This window comes from Convolutriloba macropyga, chromosome 7, assembly GCF_964194025.1.
Source record: "Convolutriloba macropyga chromosome 7, txConMacr16.3, whole genome shotgun sequence".
Classification (NCBI taxonomy): Eukaryota; Metazoa; Xenacoelomorpha; order Acoela; family Convolutidae; genus Convolutriloba; species Convolutriloba macropyga.
In genome coordinates, this window is record NC_134474.1 from 41,352,619 (window position 1) to 41,376,851 (window position 24,233).

General features: G+C 36.3%; 1 protein-coding gene across 2 annotated transcripts; it reads left to right on the forward strand.

Annotated features, from left to right (window-relative positions):
• Positions 1-577: 577 nt before the first annotated feature.
• Positions 578-23,501, forward strand: LOC142342869 (uncharacterized). 2 transcript variants are annotated; one of them, XM_075394503.1, is made up of 5 exons: positions 578-986; positions 16,402-16,671; positions 17,001-17,258; positions 18,404-18,693; positions 19,909-23,501. In XM_075394503.1, the coding sequence occupies exons 1-5, from the start codon at positions 622-624 to the stop codon at positions 23,181-23,183; spliced, it is 4,458 nt and encodes a 1,485-aa protein (XP_075250618.1). In that variant the 5' UTR covers positions 578-621; the 3' UTR covers positions 23,184-23,501. The 2 variants fall into 2 exon arrangements, with proteins under 2 accessions (XP_075250618.1, XP_075250619.1); XM_075394504.1 differs by lacking the exon at positions 17,001-17,258 and having other exon boundaries at positions 579-986.
• The last annotated feature ends 732 nt before the right edge of the window (positions 23,502-24,233 follow it).

The following is a 24,233-nucleotide window of genomic DNA, read 5'->3' on the forward strand; positions in this document are numbered from 1 at the left end:
GTGTTAGATACGAGTACTATGTAAATTTGAAATTAGTTCCTCCGGAATTTCCTGATAGTCAGGATCAACCTCAAAAGAATCTTAAGAAAGTGATATAGCACGTGAGTATTTGCTTGTTAGATTGGAAAGTGTGTAAGTGCAATGATTGAAAATCGGGTTTTCTGTGTGATTCTACCGCTAATTCATAGCATTCATAAATAGATGCGGCAGAGTAGAGGCTCTGTGTTTATTAGAGTTAGTGTACTGGAGAGTAAAGATTCTTATAGAAACTTTCAAATTTTCTGTGTAATAGATTCAATTCATTTGAGAGTGCGGAGTACTATGTAAATTTGAAATTAGTTCCTCCGGAATATCCTGATAGTCAGGATCAACCTCAAAAGAATCTTAAGAAAGTGATATAGCACAGAGTGTTCGTTTTTTTTCTTAAGTTACGGTTGTTTATATTGTGAAGTGTCAGATTGTAATACATAAAAGATAGTTTGAAGATACACCAAAAAATCCAGAAGTGATAATCTTCAAATTTCTGTTTTTCGATTTTTTTTCAACGATCGATCATTGCATGTTTTTGGATGTAGAAAGCCACAATAAATCATGCTTAGGTTGATTTTTAAGGTCGAATGAATGAATTCTGCTCAATATGAGCTCAACAATCACAGGCTACCAAATAACAGCTCATTCTCTCCGACTAACAACCACATGAGCAATGGGACAGCAGCAATCTCAGGCACGCCTCAGAATAATGAGGACAGTGATAGTGATATTGAAGTCCTCAAAGAGGTACGTCCGCCTCCAAAACCCCCGGCCAGGAAACCAGTGCCAATTGCATCAAAACCTACGAGTCCACTGGATGCTGCTAACAGGGCGCAGCTCAACCAGGTTGCACAGAGAGTTGCCCCTGGAGGATCTGGTGGGGCAGGGGGCAGCTATGCTTTCTACGCTAACAACGGACAGCCAACTATTCATATCCTAAATGGAAACTACGAAAAGTAAGGATAGCCACATTGCTCTCTTACTTAAATTGTCAGTTGCAAGGTCAATAAAGGACACTTATATACCGGTAGCCACTATAAGTAGTCACTAAGGCAGACCCAAGGTAGGCTCCTTTTACAGCCTTAAGGTATATAGAGCTAGGGCTACTTATTTCTGCGCGCGAAGTAGGTTTACCTATATCTAAAACTAACCATTTGGTGGAATCTTGTGAACCTCCATCTTGTGCACTAGAAGTGACAGTTGGGGTGTCGCTAAAACAAATAGGTGTTAGATACGAGTACTATGTAAATTTGAAATTAGTTCCTCCGGAATTTCCTGATAGTAAGGATCAACCTCAAAAGAATCTTAAGAAAGTGATATAGCACGTGAGTATTTGCTTGTTAGATTGGAAAGTGTGTAAGTGCAATGATTGAAAATCGGGTTTTCTGTGTGATTCTACCGCTAATTCATAGCATTCATAAATAGATGCGGCAGAGTAGAGGCTCTGTGTTTATTAGAGTTAGTGTACTGGAGAGTAAAGATTCTTATAGAAACTTTCAAATTTTCTGTGTAATAGATTCAATTCATTTGAGAGTGCGGAGTACTATGTAAATTTGAAATTAGTTCCTCCGGAATATCCTGATAGTCAGGATCAACCTCCAAAGAATCTTAAGAAAGTGATATAGCACAGAGTGTTCGTTTTTTTTCTTAAGTTACGGTTGTTTATATTGTGAAGTGTCAGATTGTAATACATAAAAGATAGTTTGAAGATACACCAAAAAATCCAGAAGTGATAATCTTAGCTAATGTGATATTAGGACCTAAGAGTGATTTAAGATTGTACGCGGTAAATGCGCTACGAAATAGTACAAAGAGGCAGTGTAAAAAATTAAAGACAGTCCAAATAATGTCTTTCTTTTAATACGTACAAAGGGTATCTGAAGATTCCTATGAGAGATTCTTTTAAATAGTTGCCGTTGATCAAAGACGGCGAAGTGTAAATTCTTTTCCGTTAATAAAGAGTTTTTTAAAATAATTATTCTATTGACTTTGCAGCTGTGAAAATTGTGCTTGTAATTCTGTTTTTCTTTGCGAGGTCTGCAAATTTTACAGCTTGTGCTACTTCAATTTTTTCGGCGGCGTCATCTATTAGTAGGTTAAATTTTATTTATCTGTTGAATTTGTCCAATCTTTTGGCTATATATGCCAAGTTGTTGTCAGCTTCCAGGCGTGAAAGTTTTAACGTGGTTTCTCGCTTTAATTGGGTAAGGCGTAAAGTGGTATGAACAGAAACGGCGTGTATCCTTCATCGCCATCCGAATCTAGTGATATTTGCTCATCAAAGTTTTCAGCTTTAAATGGTGCTTTAATAGAGCAAGGAAAGGTCAAGTAAATGATCTACAAATTGGAGTTTATTTTGATAAAATATGGGAATTCGTTCGAAACATTGGTTTTCTAGGACATAGAGTGGTGAAAAAACAGTTTTACATTGAAAGAGTGAGATAGCATTAGAGCTTTTTAGTGTGGCGATTGTATTTCGCTGTCCTGTAATAACATATCCAACAAGAGAAAAATTTTTAATAAGATAAAGGCGGTCTTTTTTAAGATCATGATCAAGATCGCAGAGTTTTTTTATAAATTGATAGACTTTTGTGATCCATTTCAAGTAGCACTCTGCTGATCATATAGTCGAGTTTAGCGTCAATCTGCACATTAGAGTGTACAGCACCAAACCAATTTTGTTTTCGGAAAACTTCGTATTTTTCAGATTTACGGTAAATTGGTGACTCTTGCGGAATTACATATCCGTTGCGGATATCTGCTTTAATGTACGGTGTAATTCAAGGTGCGTTATTTGTGATGGTCAAGTGTATCCTTAAATTCTTGTGATGGTTTGCCATTGACAACTTTAAAGCCTTCGTGAAATTGTATAAAAATATCTTGATATTGTGTCGCGTAATAAGGGCGATCTTCATTACATTTATAGATGGGTTTTAGTCAGTACTTCAAAACGAGAAAGTGCTGATTCGCCATAGAGGTGGTCTGGAAAACAAATATTGTACATTTGTGCGTTGTGTTTATGTTCTTTATTTGTTTCATTATTTGCTAGTGTTTAAATAAAAAAGCGTTTTTGAAATTTTAGCATGCGTGCATGAGATCTACCAACATCAAAAACTCGACATTGATAATTGGGTTCCCAAATGGCTCTGGCTTTAATAGCGTGATTAGGATGGAAGTAGCCTCTCTCGAGGTCTCATTTAATACGTGTTTTGCCATAGTAAATGCTTTCCGGTTTAACGTCAAAACTAAGCGTGATGTAAGTTAATTGAAGTGAACATCCTAGTGTATGGATGACTTGATTCTTGTACTCTGGGTTTTTGCCGGGACAGTTAGCCCAGGGATTATCCGTGGCTTTTGGGATCCATTCATGGTCCCTTGGATTATAGACCATGCTTTCGTGTTGGAATGCAAAAGATCGGTAGCCATCAAGTTGAAAACGGCCTTGTTTGGCTTCGATATTCGCTTGCCAGCGAGGGTCATCGAGTATATCAAATTGTATCATATCTGGGTGATAGTGATCTTTACTCACGAGACCAACGCGTGCAAGTTCTCTACGAGCTTCAATTTCTGTGGGAAAGAAAGGTCTTTCCATATTGTTAACATACCAATTATCGTGATCAAACCAATTATCGTGATCAAATCCTCACTCTGGACTTTCTTACAGATGTCTATTACAAATCTAATCATATTTCTGATTAACTATTCCTTTCATATTCACTTCCCATAAAACAATCAATTGAAGTTGATAATCGCAATATTTCCACTCCCAAATCAGGATTTCAGTATTTAAAAAGAAACACACTGATTGCTCCCCACAGCATAACAGAAATATGCAGTATTATAAGCTCAATAAGATTGGCGAATGTAAGATACAACCGGCAGACTTTCAAATCCTCCCTGCCTAAGATTCCATATTCTCACAACTTCGAATACTTCACGTAAAAGAGGCTTCCTCTTAAGTGAGATTTTGTGGCAATAGCTTTCTTTGTCGCGGAGTGTTCCATATATGGCTTATGCGCGTACTTGAAGTATTCGAATTTGTGAGAATATGGAAACTTGGGCAGGGAGAATCTGAAAGTCTGCCGGTTTTATCTTACATTCGCCAATCTTATTGAGTTTATAATACTGCATATTTCTGTTATGCTATGGGGAGCAATCAGTGTGTTTCTTTTAAATACTGAAATCCTGATTTGAGACTGGAAATATTGCGATTATCAACTTCAATTGGTTGTTTTATGGGAAGTTAATATGAAAAGAATAAATTAATCAGAAATATGATTAGATTTGTAATAGACATCTGTAAGAAAGTACAGAGTGAGGATTCCAGAAGACAAAATATCCTGCAGTGGTTTTTGCCGATATGTCAAATTTATAGTGGTTTTCTTGACAAATAAAAGGTGATGGGTTTGTTTACTATGAATATAGGTGGATCAGCAGCTTGTGGGTAAAAAATTAATTTGCCTTGTTCGGCTACAATTTCGACAGAAAGAAATCTTAGATTTTTGAAGTAAATCGTGTGCTGGTTTTTTTGTACTGGTGTAATTTTGTATGATTTAGAGATTCTTTGTTTTGCCCCCATTATGTAGTTGTTCGCCGTTATTATGATTATTTTGCGGGTGGGGGAACCGTAAATTTTGGGTCAAGTTTCAGTGGTAGAGTTGGATAAGTTCTAGTTGTGTCGGGTTTTTCCCAATGCCATGGTGAGAATGTTGGGTCTGGTGGAATAAATTTGAGCTGAAAGTGATTAAAGGTGGAGTACCTTGGGAAGTGGGTGGTAGTGAATCTTGAAAAGGAGATGATCTGACTATATTAAATGAGTGATTCCAGTGAGCTTGTGAAAGCAAACGTTTAATATTAGTTAATGGTCCTTGTGGCGGGTGGAAGGGTTACTTGCAGTTTGTAATGGAGGTGATACGAATTGAGAACTGAGCGGATCAGAAACAGAGGTGTCAGAAATCAGGCTGATATCTTGTGGTGTATCTTCTATATTAGAAACTGTTTGAATTTGCTGTGGCAATTTAGAACTACTAGTTTTGTATGTGTTAGCGAAATTCATTGGTTGAGTCGAGAATTATATTGTAGTGTCGCGTTTGAAAAAAAAAGCCTGAGTATGGCACCAAAGTCTATGTATTTGTTGTTGTTGTGCTTGCGCTTGGTGTATTTGCGTTTGACTTTGATAGGTGGATATGGAATTACTGACTGAGGGGTGACGTGGGAGGAGTGTCCAATAAGACGAGGTCTATCTGCAGATTTGGCAGTAATAATGACTGAGTGTGGGTGTTCCTCGGTTTCTCGTGCTTGTAATCTTTTATAAAGAGTTTAAGTGATGATTTTTTTGGGGTGGATTGTTTGGTAGCGTCACTGTATGAGCAAACTGGTGATTCTTAGACGTGGAGAGCTTTTGGGTTAGTGTTGGATTGCTGATTAGGGGACACAATTTTGACGTTTAATCGTTGGCCCAAAGTGGGGCAATTATAATAATTGAAAGATTGAATGACAATTATTAAATTTAAAGTGGGTATACTAACTCGGATTGCTGCGAAGGGTTACTCTGGTGTGAGGACATTGTGGTGATAGATGAGATCTAAAAAATCAGCAGAAAAAACGGTTAACAATTCTTCAATTTTGTTATCTTTCCTAGCGAACGAAAAAATAATATGAGGGTATTTGATTTCACTTTGCGAGATGTTTCGCGAGTTTTTGGTATTGTTCATTGAACTTAAGAAGTTCATTAATATATTTTGTATCGAAAGAGGCTAGGATAGCTTTAAGATTTATTGTATATACTATATCAGTGTAGAAAAGTTCTGATATTTTTGTTGTTGCTTGTGGTGAAAAATTTGGGAGATAGAAGAGAGCAATGTGTTCGTTGTTAAAGTCTCTTACATAAAAGACCCGTTCACATTAAGTGTCTAGTTTATAGAAAATATCATGAAATCGTTGCTTCTACGAAACAACACTTTAAGTCTATGTTGTGAAGGTATTTGCATACCTGTCAATTTATTGAAGACCAGTTGAACTTTCAGTGCTCTGAGACTGAAAATTTAATTTCAGTGGAAATGTTACCGAATCATATCTCGTTAAATTAATTTGATTGTGAATTATTCCCAGACCGATCTGTGGGTCGGTTGGTCAATTAATTTTTGGTTAATTTACTTTGTTTGATTGTCGTGGGAAATGGCCTGTAATTCCGTCTTTTTCTCATGGAGGTTTTTTGTCGTTTTAATAGCTTAGCAGGTGAAAGGATAGTTTGTATGCTTCGCTAGCTTTAGGGAGGGGCTTTGTTGTTTTTCCTAGTGAAAATAATTGTATTAGAGAGATGAGGGGTGAAAGAACTATCAGAATTATCCCTTTCGTATAAGAGAACTGGGGGAATTGTATTTTTAGTGTATTTCTATTTACTGGGTTTTTAGTGTATGCTGCTAAATTGTGTTGGGCTAACAAAAGCGACGGAAGCAATTTTGTGTTTTACAATAATGGTATCTATATGTTTTAGAAGTGCATTGTTCGTGAAGCCGAAATTTTTGACTGTGTCATAAAGACTCTATAGTCTTTTGTCGGTTGTTTTCGTAACCGAGTATCTCTTGTGTTGTATTTTTCTGAGATTCTTTCGGGTATTTCAGACAAACTACAAGGTGGTGTGGAGAAGGTTCATTATTTGATGGTATGTCTGGTTGTCTAGACTCAACGAGACAGATTTCGACTCTGTGATAGTAGGTTTTTAGGCTGAAGTCGTAATAAAGAGTTGTCGGAGGAGTATTTTTCCATTTGTTCTTGAACAAAGAGTTCTTTGGGGTAATATGGTACAATATTAGTTCGATGACGGGTTATTTGTTTACCTGAAAAGTCCTCTAGTTCATATGTGAGCAATGTAGGGGTGTCAAGTTTTTTATAGGGTCCAACTTTTTGTGGTTGGATCTTTTTTGAAATTCCAATTTGTGGAGCTTTATTCACAACAAGAACTTAAGTATTAATTTCAAGTGGTTGAGCTGCTTCAAAGCGGCGATTTATAAACTTGCGTAAATGTTTATACTGATATAAATAATTGTGTACTTCGTTGTAAACTTTTTTGCCATCATGAATTTTACCATTTTTTGACAAAACTAACCTTTAGCATTTAACAATTTAACCTTTCGACTTTTAGAAGTTTTTTATTAAAATTTGCAATTTTTTTCAAGTTTTTTCAAAATATTTGTATTATAATTATTTTTTCTGGCCTCAGTAGCCAGGTAACTTCATCCAGGGTTCGATAGTATGTTATTAAATAATTGCTAGGGGGCAATTGTTTCTATATTCTTTTAATAGAACGAATTTCTATTTTTTGAAGTTTGAAATTTTAAAAATTATTGTCTATCGATCTATGAGCCTATGAGTTTTTTAAAGTTTGGAATTGGGTTACTGGATAGCCTCTAGAGACACAGAAATGATTCTGAAGATATTTATAACACGATTTTCAGCAACATTTCCTTATAATTTGCAATTGATTTCTTTTAAATTTTTTGGTCATTTTCGAGTTAATCGATCTTCAAGGGCCAATGAATATTTTTCAGGTCTTGCTGATATAATACTGGACAGATTTCAGAAACAAAAATTGGTTTTTAACATGTTTTTGAAATAGGTATTTTTAAAGGGAAAAAATATTGCCTTAGGGATCAAATTTTGCCAAAAGCTTCAGGAGTTTTAGCAATGAGTATATTTTTGTTTAGTTTGTTTGATTGTTTTAGTTTCTCAATTTTACGATATGATTTTGTTTGTTTTGGCTGAAATTGTTCAATTGATCTGCTGGTCAGGTAGTGTACGTCTGAGTTTTTCATTCAATTCTTTGAATTGTATTTCAGGACTTGTCCTGCTATGTTTTCACTTTGTCGAACTGTTTTTTGCTTTACTCATTTTGCCGCTTCTTCGACATTTTGCGTGAAATCTTTTAGACTTCTCTAGGCTAGTTTCACTCTTCTGTCATTCTGCTCAAAGGCCTTTTAAACAGCAGTTGCTCAGCAAAGCAATTCAAAATGAAGAGAGTCAGTATAAAAATTAAAAGTCGGAAATAGAAACGGGATAAACCCATAGAGCCAATTTTTAGATGGCCGGTACTTGAAGTTTGTTCTCATAAGTTTTAGTTACTATCTATAATGCTTATTGGTATTGATACTAGACCCTGTAGCCTCTCACTGAGATACAGGAGTATGTTCAATTACGAAATGACATCAAAATAAATCGCACTTAAAACTGTTTTTATACAAAAAAAAATGTTGTTGATATTTTCTTTTCTTTCAATCCCAATAGAGTTATGGGAATCAACGGCGGCTATTTTCCGGCAATCTTCCGGTTTTGTTTGGTTTTTTATATAATGATAAAAAAGACTGGCTGAATTCTTTAAACTTACATTTTTGGTGAAATTTTTTGCTTATTTTTGAAATATTGCGATTTTTCTCCAAAAATAGAATCAAATATGCTTTTTTGGCCAGCCTTCTCTAACTTTTCCCATAGAGCAAACATTAAGACCTCTCACAAAATCTTGGTGTAGCCAGTTAAGGGCTATTTTTAACTCTGGCTCCCATGACAATGTTGTAGAACGAACAATTTGCGGGCCTTTCGCTAATTTTAATCGAGTTTTAGCAAAAAATGCATCATTTATTTTTGATATTAAGATTTTTTGTGCAAAATTATCTATTAAGCAAATATTTCTAACAATTACGTTATTTAACAGCCACGCAGTGACAGCAAGTCTAGTTTTGGGCCCATCGTGGATTTTTAATGAGAAAAAATTCGAATTGTATTTGGTCGCCTTCCTTTAAAAGACTTTTTGAAATTTTGTTTTATCTCAATTCACCAGTCAGCTTTCTTTCAGAAGTTCAATTAACAATAGATCCCGTTTAAGTTTATTGAGGGCAAAAGACAAATATTATTTTATCTGTATAGCTCAGGTTTTTATGGCTCCGACAAAGTGTTTTCTTGAACTTTTAATGAAATCCTGAGGTTTCCAGAATTTTTGGTTACTGTGATCTTATGAGTTAGTCTCAGTAATCGAAGGTCTAACTTGCTATCTAGAGAGGTATAAGTGAAACTATCAAATGTTCCACTCGGCTCATAATTACTCTTATATCTTTGTATTTATTTTTAAAAATATGATTGAATTTTGATCTTTACCACTTTTTTAACCTGATTTTTATCACTTTGTCGCTTAGTCTCACATGATGCAAATCTCTCTAGTGAAACAAAATTTTGACTGTATAGAGGTTTTGTTTTAACTAATGGCTCGTATGACTTTGATTATATTTGTTTGAAAAAGATATCAGTCAATTTCTGGTTTTTGCCTGATTCTGAACCTCATTTCTGTGTAACTGATAACTTAGTTCTTTTTATGACAGGTACCAACTTATTTAGAGTGAAGCAAAAAATCTTTTAGCAGTATGCTTTTTACTAATGGTTAAATGATTTTGATACTATGAGATTTCATAAAAACTTTTGAGTTTTTACTTTGACTGTATTTGTTTTTCTTTTTCGTTCACTTGTCACAATGTCACCCAAACTACAGGTCCCAGTGCTGTTGAAAAGAGGCTCAGTTGATAATTTTTAAACATTTTCAGTGGATAGTATGCGGTTTTTATGACTTCGACACTCAAAATTTTTTTCCCAATTTTCGAATTTTGCCTCTAAATGATGATTTTTTTGTAATCGTGTGACATTCTGCCTCATGGCAAGTCTCAATGATCTTGAATTGAGATGATTAAAACTTCGAGCTTTGTGGTTTTCTTTCTTAGTCTTCCCTGTTTTGTTGTTATTTTGTCGTCTTAAACTAAGTGTCTCCAAAGACTGGTGTTGTTGGCTTTTCAAGCAGTCACATGTGTATCCCTTTTGTGTTTTTAGCAGAAAGTTGATTGTTGTAGTAACTTAAGAATTTTTAATTGGATTCAAATTTGACTATATTTTTGAGCGTTGCCCATTTTGTTGTTCTTTTTGTCGACTTGTTACCTAGGTTCATTAAAGGCAAGTCGCGTCTGCTTTCTATTAAAATACAAGTTTTTGTTTTTTTAGGTTTAATCTGATACTGTTTTGACTTTTTTACTAAATGTTTCTTCAATTTAAAGACACTTGAGTTTTGTTCATAATTAATGTTTTTTGTTGTTTTATTTTGTTTTTCTTACCTTGTAGGTCACAACGGTCCGGCAGGTCTCTAAATAAATGGCAGGTCTCAACGGTCCTCAAATTTGGCATTAATTAATTAATTAATTAGGTTTGATTTCCTTACTTTTTTTTACTCATATACCAATTGTTTTCGAACAGCATGTGAATTTTTGAATGTTTCCTATCTCTTCCTCATTTGATTAACAACTAAGTCAAAATGTCGATGAGCTTGGTCGGAACGTCATATGCGAACGGACATTACCGTGCCTCCTTATCTAATATAAACATTTCTATATTCTCTTCTGGCCCATTAGAGTAACAGCACTATGATTCCAAGCTAGGAGCCATGGTTTTGTCAGAGCTCACATAGTTGTTCATCGATAAATCAATTCGTTCGCAAATATTGGACCAGTTTTCATTTTCTGTCTAACAAACTATTCTACATGAGAGACATGGATAAAGATGTATAATCAAATTGTATGAAATTTTCCTATAATATTTTACGTATCAGAGGACCTCAGTACTGAAAGTGGTTTAAGCCATTTTTTTCCCGTTTTCATTCCATCGGCTATTGTTACTTACTATTGTTTCTTACTCTTGTTACTACTGCACGTTTGTTCTGGCTACGTTTTTGCCATATCAAATATGTTCATAACAGAAATCTCAGAGATGCCTTTATGCAAAAGATCATGATAGCAGCTGAAAGTTGAAGTTTTAAACGACACATGTTAAAATGTCAATTGGTCCTTTGATTTGTCCAAAAAATGGTGGATTCTTTTGTTTGCCAGTGTCTCAACGCAGGCTACGTAGTTGTGTCAAATTCCATCCAATTGTTGGAGAAACTTTGTATGCAATTGCCAAAAGAGCAGTTTCCTGGGTAGGCTAACGGAGTCTTGCTAGAATGCATAGTTCGCAAATGGGAACTTTTATTGAACCAAATATGACACTGCTCATAATGTACTTCTTGAAAAATAATTCTATCTGCAGAACTTCATGTAGCAAAATAATCGAACTCCAAATGATTTTTCTCCCACAACAGTATTTAAATCAAAATGGAGTCTCAGTTCAATTATAAGAAGTTTTTTCCGTAAATAAACTTCCTAGAGTTCTAAGAAAGGAAAAATCATGAAAGAAATATAAGAAAAAGTCAGGAAGAGATGCAAAAAAGACACGAATGTGTTCCATTGGACAAAAAAATTTCTTTTTTAAAATTCATCGATTGCTTCAAAATTTTTCTTTTTAATAGCCGCACAGCGATAGCTGGGGCTATTATAATATAATTCACGAAAACCCGAAACCGAGCTTCAGTTATTATTAAGTTATTCAGAGGAAAGATGTATTTTTGATTTATAATATTATAGCATGTAACTTTAACCTCGTGGTTATTCTAATTTACATGTTTGATAATAAAAAAGAATAATTTATGAAAAAAGGTGACTAAAAATAACATGACATACAAAAAATGTCTTCAATCTTCGTCACTGCTTTTATGTTCTATTGTTAATGAAGCTTCAATATCGGATCAATTTATATAATTAATTTGAGAAAAAGGAGAACAATTGGGAAACAACAAATTGGAAATAATTACAATTTCAAATTCAACAAAAAGTTGAAGTTTCGTTTATCAAAAGTTTTAGAGCAGTGTCAAAGTTAGTTTTGCAAATTAAAAATTTTAACCAAAAAGTTCTAAAGCAGAAAGATATGGAAAATGAAATTCTAATGTATTTTTGTGATTGCATTTTTGAGATGCCTAAGAAGTTTTCATTGTGGCTTTTTTAACAATCAAAATCATTGGCTGATCTGTTGAGTTTGCTTTCTTGTTTCCCTCAACAGTTGCATTTAAAATAGAGTTGCATAGAAAAAGGCCTTGGGATTTTTAATTGCTCTCAAACGAAGTTTGTAGCCATTATATTATTCTTGTCGGTCTTTTTCTTATGCGATTTTTCGCTTGACCGATTTTTCGTCTGAGGCTTTTGACTTGTCGTCCTCAAAAACCGGATAAACTTATAGCGCATAGCGGGCATTAAGTGCTCATAGAGTTTTGCAGCTCTGTTTAAGCTCAAACTGTTTTGGAGATTTATACTTATGTTGTGAAGGGCGGTTCTTAGAGGTTGAAGAGCCCTCCACTGTTGACCCCCCTCCCCACAACCATTGCCCCCACCCCCCCTCCCGCGCTGTTACCCCCCACCCCACTGTTGCCACAACCCCCGCCCCCATACACCCTTACTGCAACCTCCCACCCACCCCCCTTCCAGCTACTGACGAACAACCGCTCGCTAAAAACCCGCAAATTTATACTTTGTCACAATTTTTTTCAAGTTTTTTTGAAAATGTTTAAAGTTTTTCTTAGTTTTTTTAAGCTGTAAGAGTCAGGAAACCCCGTCTGGGGTTTAAAAATAGGTTACTGTATAATTTTTAGATGTAATGGAATGCCTTGCAAGATTTTAACATCACGAATTGTAGCATTTTTTGACAATTTTTGCCATTTTTTTCTGTTTTTTGTAATTTATAGTCATTATTCAGGTTTTTCGAGCCTGAAGGTTCAGAAAACCTCCATTAGGATTTGATAATAAGTTACTGGAAAATTTTTGTTGGTCATGGACTTATTTTCGACTTTTTAATATCACAAGTTTTAGCGATTTTTTTTATAATACTTGCAATTTTTTTCAAGTTTTTCAAAAATTTTTGTGATTTTTAGTTTTCTACAGCCTCAATAGCCACTGAACCTCCTCTAGAGTTTGATAATAGGTTACTGTGTAATTTTGAAATGTAATGGAATGTCTTTTAAGGTTTTAACATCACGATTTTTACCTTTTTTTGTCAATTTTTGCCATTTTTTCTGTTTTTGACTATTTATAGTCATTATTCAGGTTTTTTGAGCCTCAAGGGTCAGGAAACCTCCGTTAGGATTAAATAATAGGTTACTGAAAAATTTTTGTTGATCGTGGTTTAATTTTTGACTTTTTAATATCACAAGTTTTTTGTAATTTTTTTATAATACTTGCAATTTTTGTCAAGTTTTTCGAAAATTTTCATGATTTTTAATTTTCTACAGCCTCAACAGCCACTTAACCTCCTGGAGAGTTTGAAAATAGGTTACTGTGTATTTTTTAGATGTAATTGAATGCCTTTCAAGGTTTTAACATCACGAAGTTTAGCATTTTTTTGACAATTTTTGCCCTTTTTTTCATTTTTTTTTTGAAATTTATAGTAATTGTTCAGATTTTTTGAGGCTCAAGGGTCAGAAAACCTTTGTTAGGGTTTGATAATAAATTACTGGAAAATTTTTATTGGCTATGGATAAGTTTTCAAACATCAAAAATTGAGCTATTTTTTATAATACTTGCATTTTTTTTTTCAAGGTTTTCAGAAATTTTTGTAATTTTTATTTTTCTACAGCCTCAACAGCCACTGAACCTCCCCTGGAGTTTGAAAATACGTTACTGTGTGTTTTCTAATTATAATGGAATGTCTTGCAAGATTTTTACATCACGAATTTTAGCATCTTTTTGACAATTTTTGCCATTTTTTCAGTTTTTGACATTTATAGTCATTATTCCGGTTTTTCGAGCCTCAAGGTTCAGAAAACCTCCGTTAGGATTTGAGAATAAGTTACTGGAAAATTTTTGTTGGTCATGGATTAATTCTCATTTTGCAAATTTTTATTAAGTTTTTTTAATTTTTTTGTCATTTTGAGGTTTCTCTAGCCCCAAGAGCCACAGAACTTCCTCTAGGGATTGATAATATGTAACTGCAGTTGTAATGGATTGTTCTTCAAGATTTTAATATCACAAATGTAAGCAATTTTTTAAAATACTTAAATTTTTTCAGGGTCTTTGAAATTTTTACTGCTCCAGGGGCCCTCGCACGTCCTTCAAGTTTTGATAAAAAGCTGCTGCATAGTTTCTAGGGTTAATGGATTGGTGATCCAGATTTTTTATGACGCCAGTTTTAGTAATTTTTGGTAAAATTTAAATTTTCATATTTTCGGAAAATTTTTATCCTTTTCCAAGTTTTTGGAGCCAGTGTTTTCAGGCTTGAAACAGGGATACTGGATAGTCTCTTAAGACAATGAAATAGTTCTTGAGATATTAATATCCTGAATTTAATAAGATTTTAAAATTTGCAATAGTTTCCAAACTTCAATATTTTTTGTCCTTATCTGAGTTTTACGACCATTACTGGCCAACGAAACTTTTTAAGTCTTGGAGAAGGGTTACTTGACAGAACTTTTCAGACGAAAATTGGTTTTGAACTTTTTTACTGCGAAGTTGAAAACTTTTGTTTTTATGTCCGCCTTTTTCTGTTTTTTCATTATGATTTATCTACTATCAAGGCTAGGAAACTGGAAGTTGCAGTGTCGAAGCCCGTCATAGAAAATATTCCTATCTTCTCTTTCTCTCTCTGTCGGTCGGGGTTTCTTTCCTTCTCTTTCTCGTTCACGTTTTATCTCTATCTCTGTCTCTCTCTCTCTCTCTCTCTCTCTCTCTCTCTCTATCTCTCTCTCTCTCTCTCTCTCTCTCTCTCTCTCTCTCTCTCTCTTGTTGATGCCGCACTTTGGCTGCTGTTGTGTGGCATAGTGTCATCATCTCTGATTCTCATTAACAATGAGTTATACTATTAATGTTTTTATCATTAATTATTGAACAGTCACTCTTTAGGAAATCATTGTTAATTGTTCTCAAAAGCAATTTGTAGCCAATATATTAATCCTGTCTGTCTTTTTTATGCAATTTTTCGCTTGGCCGATTTTTTGTCTGACCCATTTGAATATCGTCTTCAGAAATGGGATAAAGGTAGCGCCCAGTTGGCATAAAGTTCTCTTAGAGCCATTCCGCCCACTAGTATTCAAATATGCGATTAACAGAAACTGTATTGGAGACTTATAATTATGGTGTGAAGTATGGTTCTTAGAAGTTGATCCCACACCCCACCCACCCACCGCCCCCACATCAGTCCCCCCAATCTACTTTTGCACCCCCGCTGCGGTGCACCCACGCTGCGCTGACCTTACGCCCCTTGAAATAATCTAAAGCTAGCCTCACTAAACCGTGGCTAGCTACTGACGAATGGAACCGATCGCCGGTGGTTTGAGAGCAATTCGCCCGACGTTAGTCTGTTATGTTAAGAAATTTAAAAATGAGTTTTTTTATTTGGATAAAGCCTAAATCCTTCTTGTCATTTTACTAGAAAAAGCGGAATTTTTGAACTTCACTTGAAATAAAACAACTAAGACTAGTAAGTCACAAACTAAAAGTTGTTTTTCAATGAAAGAAAATGTTGCTAAAGATATATACATGCATGACAATCGACATAAATGAGCAAACCTTTTGACTGGTTCGTACTTCATATTAGATCTTGCAATCTCCAATTTTTTATGTACAGACAAAATGAGCTAAAATTGGCTGACCTAACTACAGTTTATATGAACAAAAGAAAAATTGTAGAAAAATCTGGCAGAACTATAATTCCAGTACAGCGTGCAAGATAGTCGAAGCCTGATTGATTTTCGTTTTTAAGTCAAAATTTCATGAGCAGTTCTTAGAGCAGCTTATTTGCTTATTTTAAAAATACGGTTAAAATGAGCTAAAAATTTCTGCTTTGGAGCTAATTTTATTGAAAACGCTGACTTGTCGAAAAGTTTTGCAAGCTAAAGTTAGTTTTTTAAAGAAAGGATGGGAAGTTTCATCCTTTTTTGCAAAATAGACCAAACTTTAACAATATTTCCTCTAAAAGTAAACGAAATTGTGAAAATCAAATATTCCGAAAACTATAACCTCGTAATTCCTCGGAGAAAGACAAAATTAAACCCACCCCCCCCCCAAAAAAAAAAAAAATAATTTACGGACCATCTATTGGTAACACTTTTTTTACGCCAAGTATCTTGATCGGCCAAAACTGACTGAACAAAAAGAATCACTTGAGCATATAGTTGCTTTACTTTTAGCATATGTAAATCTTTAGATAGGTCTGATATCACATAAATCTTACATCACATTTGTATGCCAATCGTTGCAAAGCATTATCAATTCAGGAAATTATCCTTGTTTTAGATCTGGTAACGTCTTTATGTAAAGTATGTCAACTGAGAATTGGTTGATTCGCAAAATCAAGACTTCAAAAACTATAATAGCAGCTAAGTTGTTGATTGAAACAACTCATGTCGAATTTTTATTCGTCAAATTTTAAAACATGCATTGTGTTATGATCGAGATCACTGGAGTTCATTTTTTTGCAATGTTTCAGTAGCCAGCCGGCTACCCAAGTCAACATCCAGATGACACCTATCATTGTGAATCAGCAACAGCACTCACCATCCACCAACATGCACATGGTGTCAGCACCACCTCAACGCAGCCAAAATCAAATGGCCAGAGGTCCCAATCAGAATCGAATGCCTCCGCCGCCACCGCCTCAGAGTGCCTCACAGTATTACACAACATCGTCAGGTCATCATTCGCAGATGCAACAAGGGACAACAAGCTCACATAATGTGCAATTCCATCAAAGCAGAAGGTAGCTACATTTCGATTTTGATGACAGTCCTGCAAAGTTTGCGGGTTTTGTACTGTTACTGCCATGACAGCTGGTGATTGAGACTGCTCTTTTTTAAACTAATTAATTGATAAAAAAAATGCTTAAATCCGTTTTTTCAGATAACAAAGTGACTGCAGAATTACTAGTCGACCTCTTATGTTATACAAGTCATTTTCAGTTAAAAAAATCGAAAAAACCATAGTTTGTTCTAACATGCTAACAAAGCAAAATTTTGTTCATTCTCAATTTAAACTGATCCGGGGCAGCTTCAAATAACCACTAATGCTTACCATGCTCCCTATTTGCAGTAACAGTAACTCCTCCCGACCATCTCTGAGATTCGTTCTGAGTCGTCGCGGGAAACGACATCTGTTATTGGGTGGTGAGAAATTCTACCAGCTAAGTACTCAGAAAAGTGGTCGCACGTACTGGCGCTGTACGCGACGACCGTGCTTTGCATCTGTGACCACACGCGGGGAAGAAATTGTGCGGCACTTTTTAGAGCATCAACACTTTAGCTCGAACGCGACTGAACTAGATGTCAACGATGATGAAAGCACGGAATCGTAAGTAGGAAAACGTGCTGTCTGTTGTTAGCTGCTTGCAGTGTAAACGTGTCAATGGCTTCATCAATTTCACCAACTTTACGATCTATAGTGAATGCATGCTTCTTTCAATGTTGTACTTCTTGTGGACATGGAGTTCTCATTTTACCTTCTCCAATATAGAAATAGTTATCATCAGCATGTAAAATCATTTTCAAAGCACGTTTAATAGCCGCCTCAGCTTCTCAGCCGGCTAGTATTTGAATTGTATTGGGGTGCTGTCTTTTTTTAAGATCTGTTCACACATTTTCATGATTTAAGTCAAATGGGAGTAATGATTTTGGTCACGCCGAAACAGGAAGTGGAGCGAAAAAGCGAGTGGTTTAGCGGCGTGCAATTTTTTCAATCTAATTTTAAAGTAGATTGAGAAAACGGTGTTTGAACAAAAATTCGTTTTCTCGCTGGTGGTTTTTTGTTCACATGCGGCAATTTCACTTTTATTTTTACTTTCTTTATTTAATTTTCTGGATAGGATTTTTTCTAAATGGTTTTCCCCAATCCATTCATAGTTCATTCTGGGTCTAGTTTTTTGTTTGAACCAAATTTCTCTTTCTCGCTTGTGGTTTTTTATTCACAATCCCAATCTTGGTCATGGGAATCAACGGCGGTTATTTTCCGGCAATCTGCCGGGTATGTTTCTTACTGGATGGTGAGGTCAAAATGATCAGTGTGATTTGTTTCAAGTTATAAGTGAAAAAAAGAATTGCTTAATTTTTTTTAAAAAAATTACAGAAATTTGAAAAGCAAATTTTTCAGAAATTTGAAAAGCAAAAAAGAATTGCGTTAACTTTATGACGTCATACATCTTGTATTATGTACAACTTGGTCTGATCTGCTAGGTCTTCCTGATTAGTCACGTCCAATATTGCTGTTCTCATCCGGATGCTCGCATGTACTTGAATTGATTTTATTATAGCTGCTAATGCTGAGAATCAGAATTTTGTCTCCATTTGTGACTATGCCCGTCTGTCTCTCAGTACCGGTCCTCAAATATTGTATACTTAACCATCCTGCATCTTATTGGATTGGATGTTATCTCTGCTCCTTTCTATGTCATGCGATGGAATCATAGGTGTTCAAGTAGATAGTTAATTTGTTGTTTTTAGACATGCGTTCCCCAGCAATGAAACATATCAGTGCAATCAACAGCCAAAAACTAACAACAGAGTAGGGAGCAATCTAGGAGCTCCATCACAAATTCTACAAACCCCAAGTAGTAACAAAGCTATGACCATCGCGCAGCAACAACAGCATTCAAGGTCCCTTCAGAATGGGTCAGGTGGGGCGGCTTCGTCGTCAGGAGGCGCGGACCAGAACCCTTTGTGGAAAGGAGTTCATCAGTTGGGCAAACAGCGGTACACGAAAGACGACGTAATTAGGATCGTTAAAGAAAAAGGTATTGTAGTTTTATTGCATTCTTTGTAATAGCCGCCGTCAGTCTCTCAACGACGATTTTTTCTTACACTTCAAAGAATTTGAATTGTTTTGGCGCGCTGTCTTTTCACACATTTTTATGATTTTTGAAGTCATAATCTTGGTCACATCGAAACAGAAAGTGAAGCGAAAAAGCTAGTCGATTTGCGTTTTAATTTTTTGTTCAAATTTAAAAATAGAGTGATAAAAAAGTGTTTGAACGAAACTTCGCTTTCTCGCTAGCTTTTTTTTGTTGATTTGCGGCAGTTTGACATTGATTTGTACATTTTTTTCTGTGTTTTTAATCTTGATTTTTGTCGAGTTGATTTTCCCAGTTCCTTCATAGTCCGTTCTAGGTGTTCTTTTTTAGTCAATCACAAATCTTTAAATTGTGTCAGGACTTTAAATTGTGTGGTGAAATTGGAAATGTCCAACCATTTTTCCTTTTGTATGTTTAGAAAAAAGTTGCACTCCAAACACAGCTGCACTCCTTTGTGTTTGGAGTGCATCTTGTGTTAGAAAAAAGTTGCACTCCAAAAGTTGCACTCCTTTCAAAGAAAAGCAACTTCGTGGATAATCAGTAACTGGGAAATTAGTTACAAGCAAAGACTGACCACACTGAAGTTGCTGCCATTGTCATATTACTTTGAATTGCATGATCTATTAATGCTCATCTCACTGCTTAAAGGATCTTACAATATAAAAATACCCATTAAAACAAACAATAACGAAGGGTTGTTAAGCACACGTCAAAACGAGCTAATAACAATTAATAAAACAAGAACAAGGAAGGCTGATGAAAACTTCTCGAAAAGAACCAGTTATTTACTAAATATAATACGAAAAGTAGGGAACGTCGATCTCGATCTGATAAGAAATATTTAACAAAAATATACTGGAACTACTTCTTCAAAAGTTATTCGGAAGTCAACTTATGTTCCTGGCCTTTCAACTGCAGCTGTGGACATTGTAACCCGGTGCAGAAGCTCAGCTCAGTTGTTATATGAAGGGTACAAACCCATGTGGAAAGACCCACAGAATCCTAAACTCTCTCTCTCTCTCACAGCCTATTCCACTTCCAAATTGAGAAAATCGCGTTGTCAAAAAATGTAGCGCACCTCCCGGCTGACGTACGTGTAGATTGTGTGCGGCTCATGGTAGCGCTGCTAAGTTTTAAATGAGTTGTTTTGTGTTTCAGGCATGAACTGCTTCTATGCTGTCCGTAAAGATTTCTCTTCTGCTATCAACCAATCACATCGTTCTTCTGTCAACTCTTTTAAGTGTCATTTCTTAACGTCTCATGATCGACGAACCTGTTCTGAAAATTTTCCTGTCAACATGTTGTATATGAACCATATTGATTCGCATTTCTGGAAATCAGAAACTTTACAATCCGACATTCATACAACAACGTGCAAATCGTGCTTTATGAGATTTCCGAACCAAGAAACTCTGAAAACACATATGGACTTTTTCCATTCTTCTGCTCTGGATGGAAGCGGGGTGCAATTCGCGTGTCACTTATGTGACTACACTTTCAGTAAATCTGAGATTTACATGCGACATATGTTTGAGTTACATGAAATTTGTGAAACACCGTATCATTGTAGAATTTGCCAATTTTCGACTAGTTTTTACTCGCAATTAGTGTCACATTTTCGTTCTGAACATCAGAATACAAAATGGTTTCTGTGTCGATTTTGTTTTGGTGTGTACTCAACGGCAGAACAATTCTGCGAGCATATGCGAGATCATCTACCGAGAAAAAATAATGTTAAATGCACCAAATGCAGGCTAATTTTTGTTAAACAAGCATCCATATCACAAACAGGAATCTTACCAGGAGATAACTGGACACAAAATGAGCACCAAAGGCTCCACCACTCTGGGCTGGCAAAGCTTACACAAGATGACGTGTTTATGGTGACGAGTTTTGGGACTGCTCCTAATTTGGTAATGAATCCACAAAATCAAATCCATTCGGCGCCTTTGGGTTCAAGCAGCCAATTTCAAGTGCGTCCAAATAGTGGTCTGGATACTGCTATGATGCGCCCAATCGGCAGAGCGCCTTTCAATCAGTTTGTTGCACGACAGCGTAGTAATTTTCCACCCCGGCTATCGGTCAATCAAGCTCCCGGTCAAGTGAACGTAAGAAGAATGCCAGTCATATCAGGAACATCAGGTGCTAATGAACCGTCGATGTATCGTCAAGAACCTCCGGCTTTCCGAGGCCAGACTCCCACCATTCCCAGACCGCCAGTCTTTAGTGGTACCCAAAACTTGCCAGCTCCTCATTTTGACCCGCTTCGAGGTCGGTTTGTCATTGACACTGAAGCTCCTAGCATTCCAAATTACAGAGCTAAAGGCACACATCGTGTTCCGAATCCGAGAAATATGGCGATGACCATTATGCAACAGCATGCAAACAGACCTCGACATCCAGTGAGGATGCCTCGCATGGGGGTTCCATCTGTTCCTCCGCCTCCGATGCAACCACCTCCGTCCCAACCCGTGACACAAAATAAAGCACCATCCAGCGGTAAATCTACACCAGATGTCATGGTATCAGTGAAAGCTGGTTGGACTGTTTTTCTGAAGTTTGACGGTGGTTTTGCCAAAGTGCGAGGAAAAATGAAGTTGTGGAGAGCTGGGTTGCTCGACCGGTGCATTGAATGCGGATCTTACCTCAACGAGCCAAACAGGCATTTCACCCGACTAATGGATTGCAAAATGTGCCCTTATTCTACTTACTGTCCTCGAGCTGCAATTAATCATTTCGGAATGAAGCATGGAGTGCCCAAATGGGATACGAAAGCTATCAAGGAACCAGACGGTATGTTCACTGACATGGACTGCAAGCTAGATGATGGAGAAATGATGAAGTGTTTCTGCGGTTTCGAAAGTGAATCTGGAACCAAATTCGCATCTCATGTCTACTTTTGCCGTTTCGGGGAATGCGATCTACCTCAAAAGGATAAACCGTTATCCTTGCCAGATGGAGGAACAATGAAACACTCAAACGAGAAATTCATGATTCAGTCCATACCAGCACCGGCCATCGCAATCAGCTCTCTTGGGAAGTCGTACACGGAAAGACATGCGAAGAGAACGCGAAAGCCAACCGCAAAAACAGCAACAATGCTGCAAGATTCAAATTCAAATGTACACGTGCCAAAGATAGCTCATGATGTTGAATCAAATACATACTCTGCTCCTAGGAACACAAACGCAGCCTATGACCAACATCATTCACAACTTAACAGTTCCTGGCAACAGTTTGGCGGTCAACATGCGCCCAACTCGCTCGGTTTTGAAACGATTACGACTTCAGAGTTCACGCGATTGGTACAAAATCAAACACAAGCTACCTCTGCAATGAATGGGAACTTAATCGGAAATGAGAGCGAATTCCAAATACAGTCAGAGCCGTTTTTTGAGGAAAATTTGCCTGTACCGATAGGTGATTTAGATCCCAGTGAGTTCGCGACAGTGGTTCCCGCAGCTGTGCCTATGAACTTCAATGTTCTCACCGGTCAGGAAGAAGCAATGAAATTCGACATGAGTGTGTTCAAGGTGCCAGCTGCAGAAACACAGGATGGGGCTCGTGGCAAAGATATGCAAAATGACGAAAAGGCTGGATCTCAAGACGAAGACATTGAAGTTGTTCACGAAGTATCACCTCTTTTCGACGCCGTTTCTGTTTTGCCGACGGAGCTGAGAACTGCAGTTTTTGATACTTTGAATACGGACAGGCCTAAAAAAGATAAAGAGAAACCACAAGAGAAGGAATCGAACGTGAAGGAAACCGGTGCTTCAAACCAGTTGGAAAAGACTGAAAAAACTATAGAAAGCTTAGATAAATCAGAAGACAGCAAATTAGTTTCAGAAAAGTTGGACCCAAATGCGAAAGAAAGCAGTTTGTTGAACCAGTCAGAAGATATAGATAAAGAGCCAGAAGATAGCAATTTAGGTACAGGAAAAACAGACAGTTCTAGCAGCAAGTCAGATAGTTTGAAAAGAAAATCAGAACATGCTGAATCCAAAGTAGCGGATTCAGGAAACATGCCACAAGTTCCAGAGAAGTTAGAAAATGCTCTATCAAATTCAAAATCAACTGAGACCAAAGTTATTGACATGAAGCCAGAAAATTCAGAGAAGTCTCAAATTGAGGTCAAAAATTCCGAAAATACTGTGACAGATTTGGATGACAGTGCGAAGCAAGAAGAAAAGTCAGCGGCTAGTGGTATTTTGAGCTTAATCGCTGAAGCTCAAGTTAACGCCGAAAATGAGACACGAAGTTTACCGCCCCCACCACGTCCAGTGTGCGGGGGTTTCCTTTCTTCATTCCTTTCTGGGCCTGGAAAGCCAAAGATAAGCAGCAGCGGGGTTCCGCCAAAGAAGAAAGCTAAAACCCTAGACGCGACCATCTCTAACTTGCTTCAGAAAAAGAATGCATCAAACAGTGAACTATAGATTGTAAGAGTATGTAAAATTGTAAACTACAGTTCATAGATGCTAACACATTTGTTAATGGTTTACTAAAGCTGGTTAACGAAGTTGCAGATTTTAAAATTGTTTTCTTTGTGAGATAAGCTTACACTGAATGTATGTTTTTTTTTGCGTCAGTTATACGATAGTTTCTATGCATATTTATAGAGTAATAAATACAATTAATTTAATTCTTTCTCTTCAATCTTCGATCTGCTATCAGAAATCAGTTTATTTGTTAAATGGCATCTGTTGAATACAAGTTTCTAGTGAACTCTTTCAAATTTAATTTTTGCATCGTGGTTTTTGACTTTGACTATATTGAGATGGAAACAACGTTAGGATCGATTTTATATGTGTCGATAGAGGACCTTTGTTTAGTGTACTACTAGAGCCAATTAACAATACCAGTTTCTATAGAAACTCGAGTGTAATACTACCGCTTTATATAAACAGACTCGTTTGGATGTAATGAAAGAATGGGGAGCATGTAATGAAAGCCCTAAAAAAAAGCTATGTAACAGTGCGTTGTATGTTTAGCAACCTCGAAAACGCATTGAATTGCGCTCCAGCTTCTTTTTACAAAGTGTTTCCTGTAATAGGTTTAAATACAATAACACTTTAGTTTTTCGGTCATTCAATTGAAATTGAAACAGATCTACAAAAATTTTGCTGTATACCATTGATTTAGAGGAGAGCAAATTTAATTAATTCATTAATGTTTTGCTCGTAGACAGTCAAGATCGAGTGTCTGACAAATATATCGTCTCAATGAGCGCCTTTTTTCTAAAATATATTAGTTGCAATTTTTTTCAGCAACAGGTAGAACGGTTGAAGCGCCTAATACGTAGAGCAACAATAAACCAAAGCACCGTATTGAATTAATTGTCACATTTGATTTGTAATAAATACAATTAATTTAATTCTTTCTCTTCAAACTTCGATCTGCTATCAGAAATCAGTTGATTTGTTAAATGGCATCTGTTGAATACACGTTTCGAGTGAACTATTTCAAATTTAATTTTTGCATCGTGG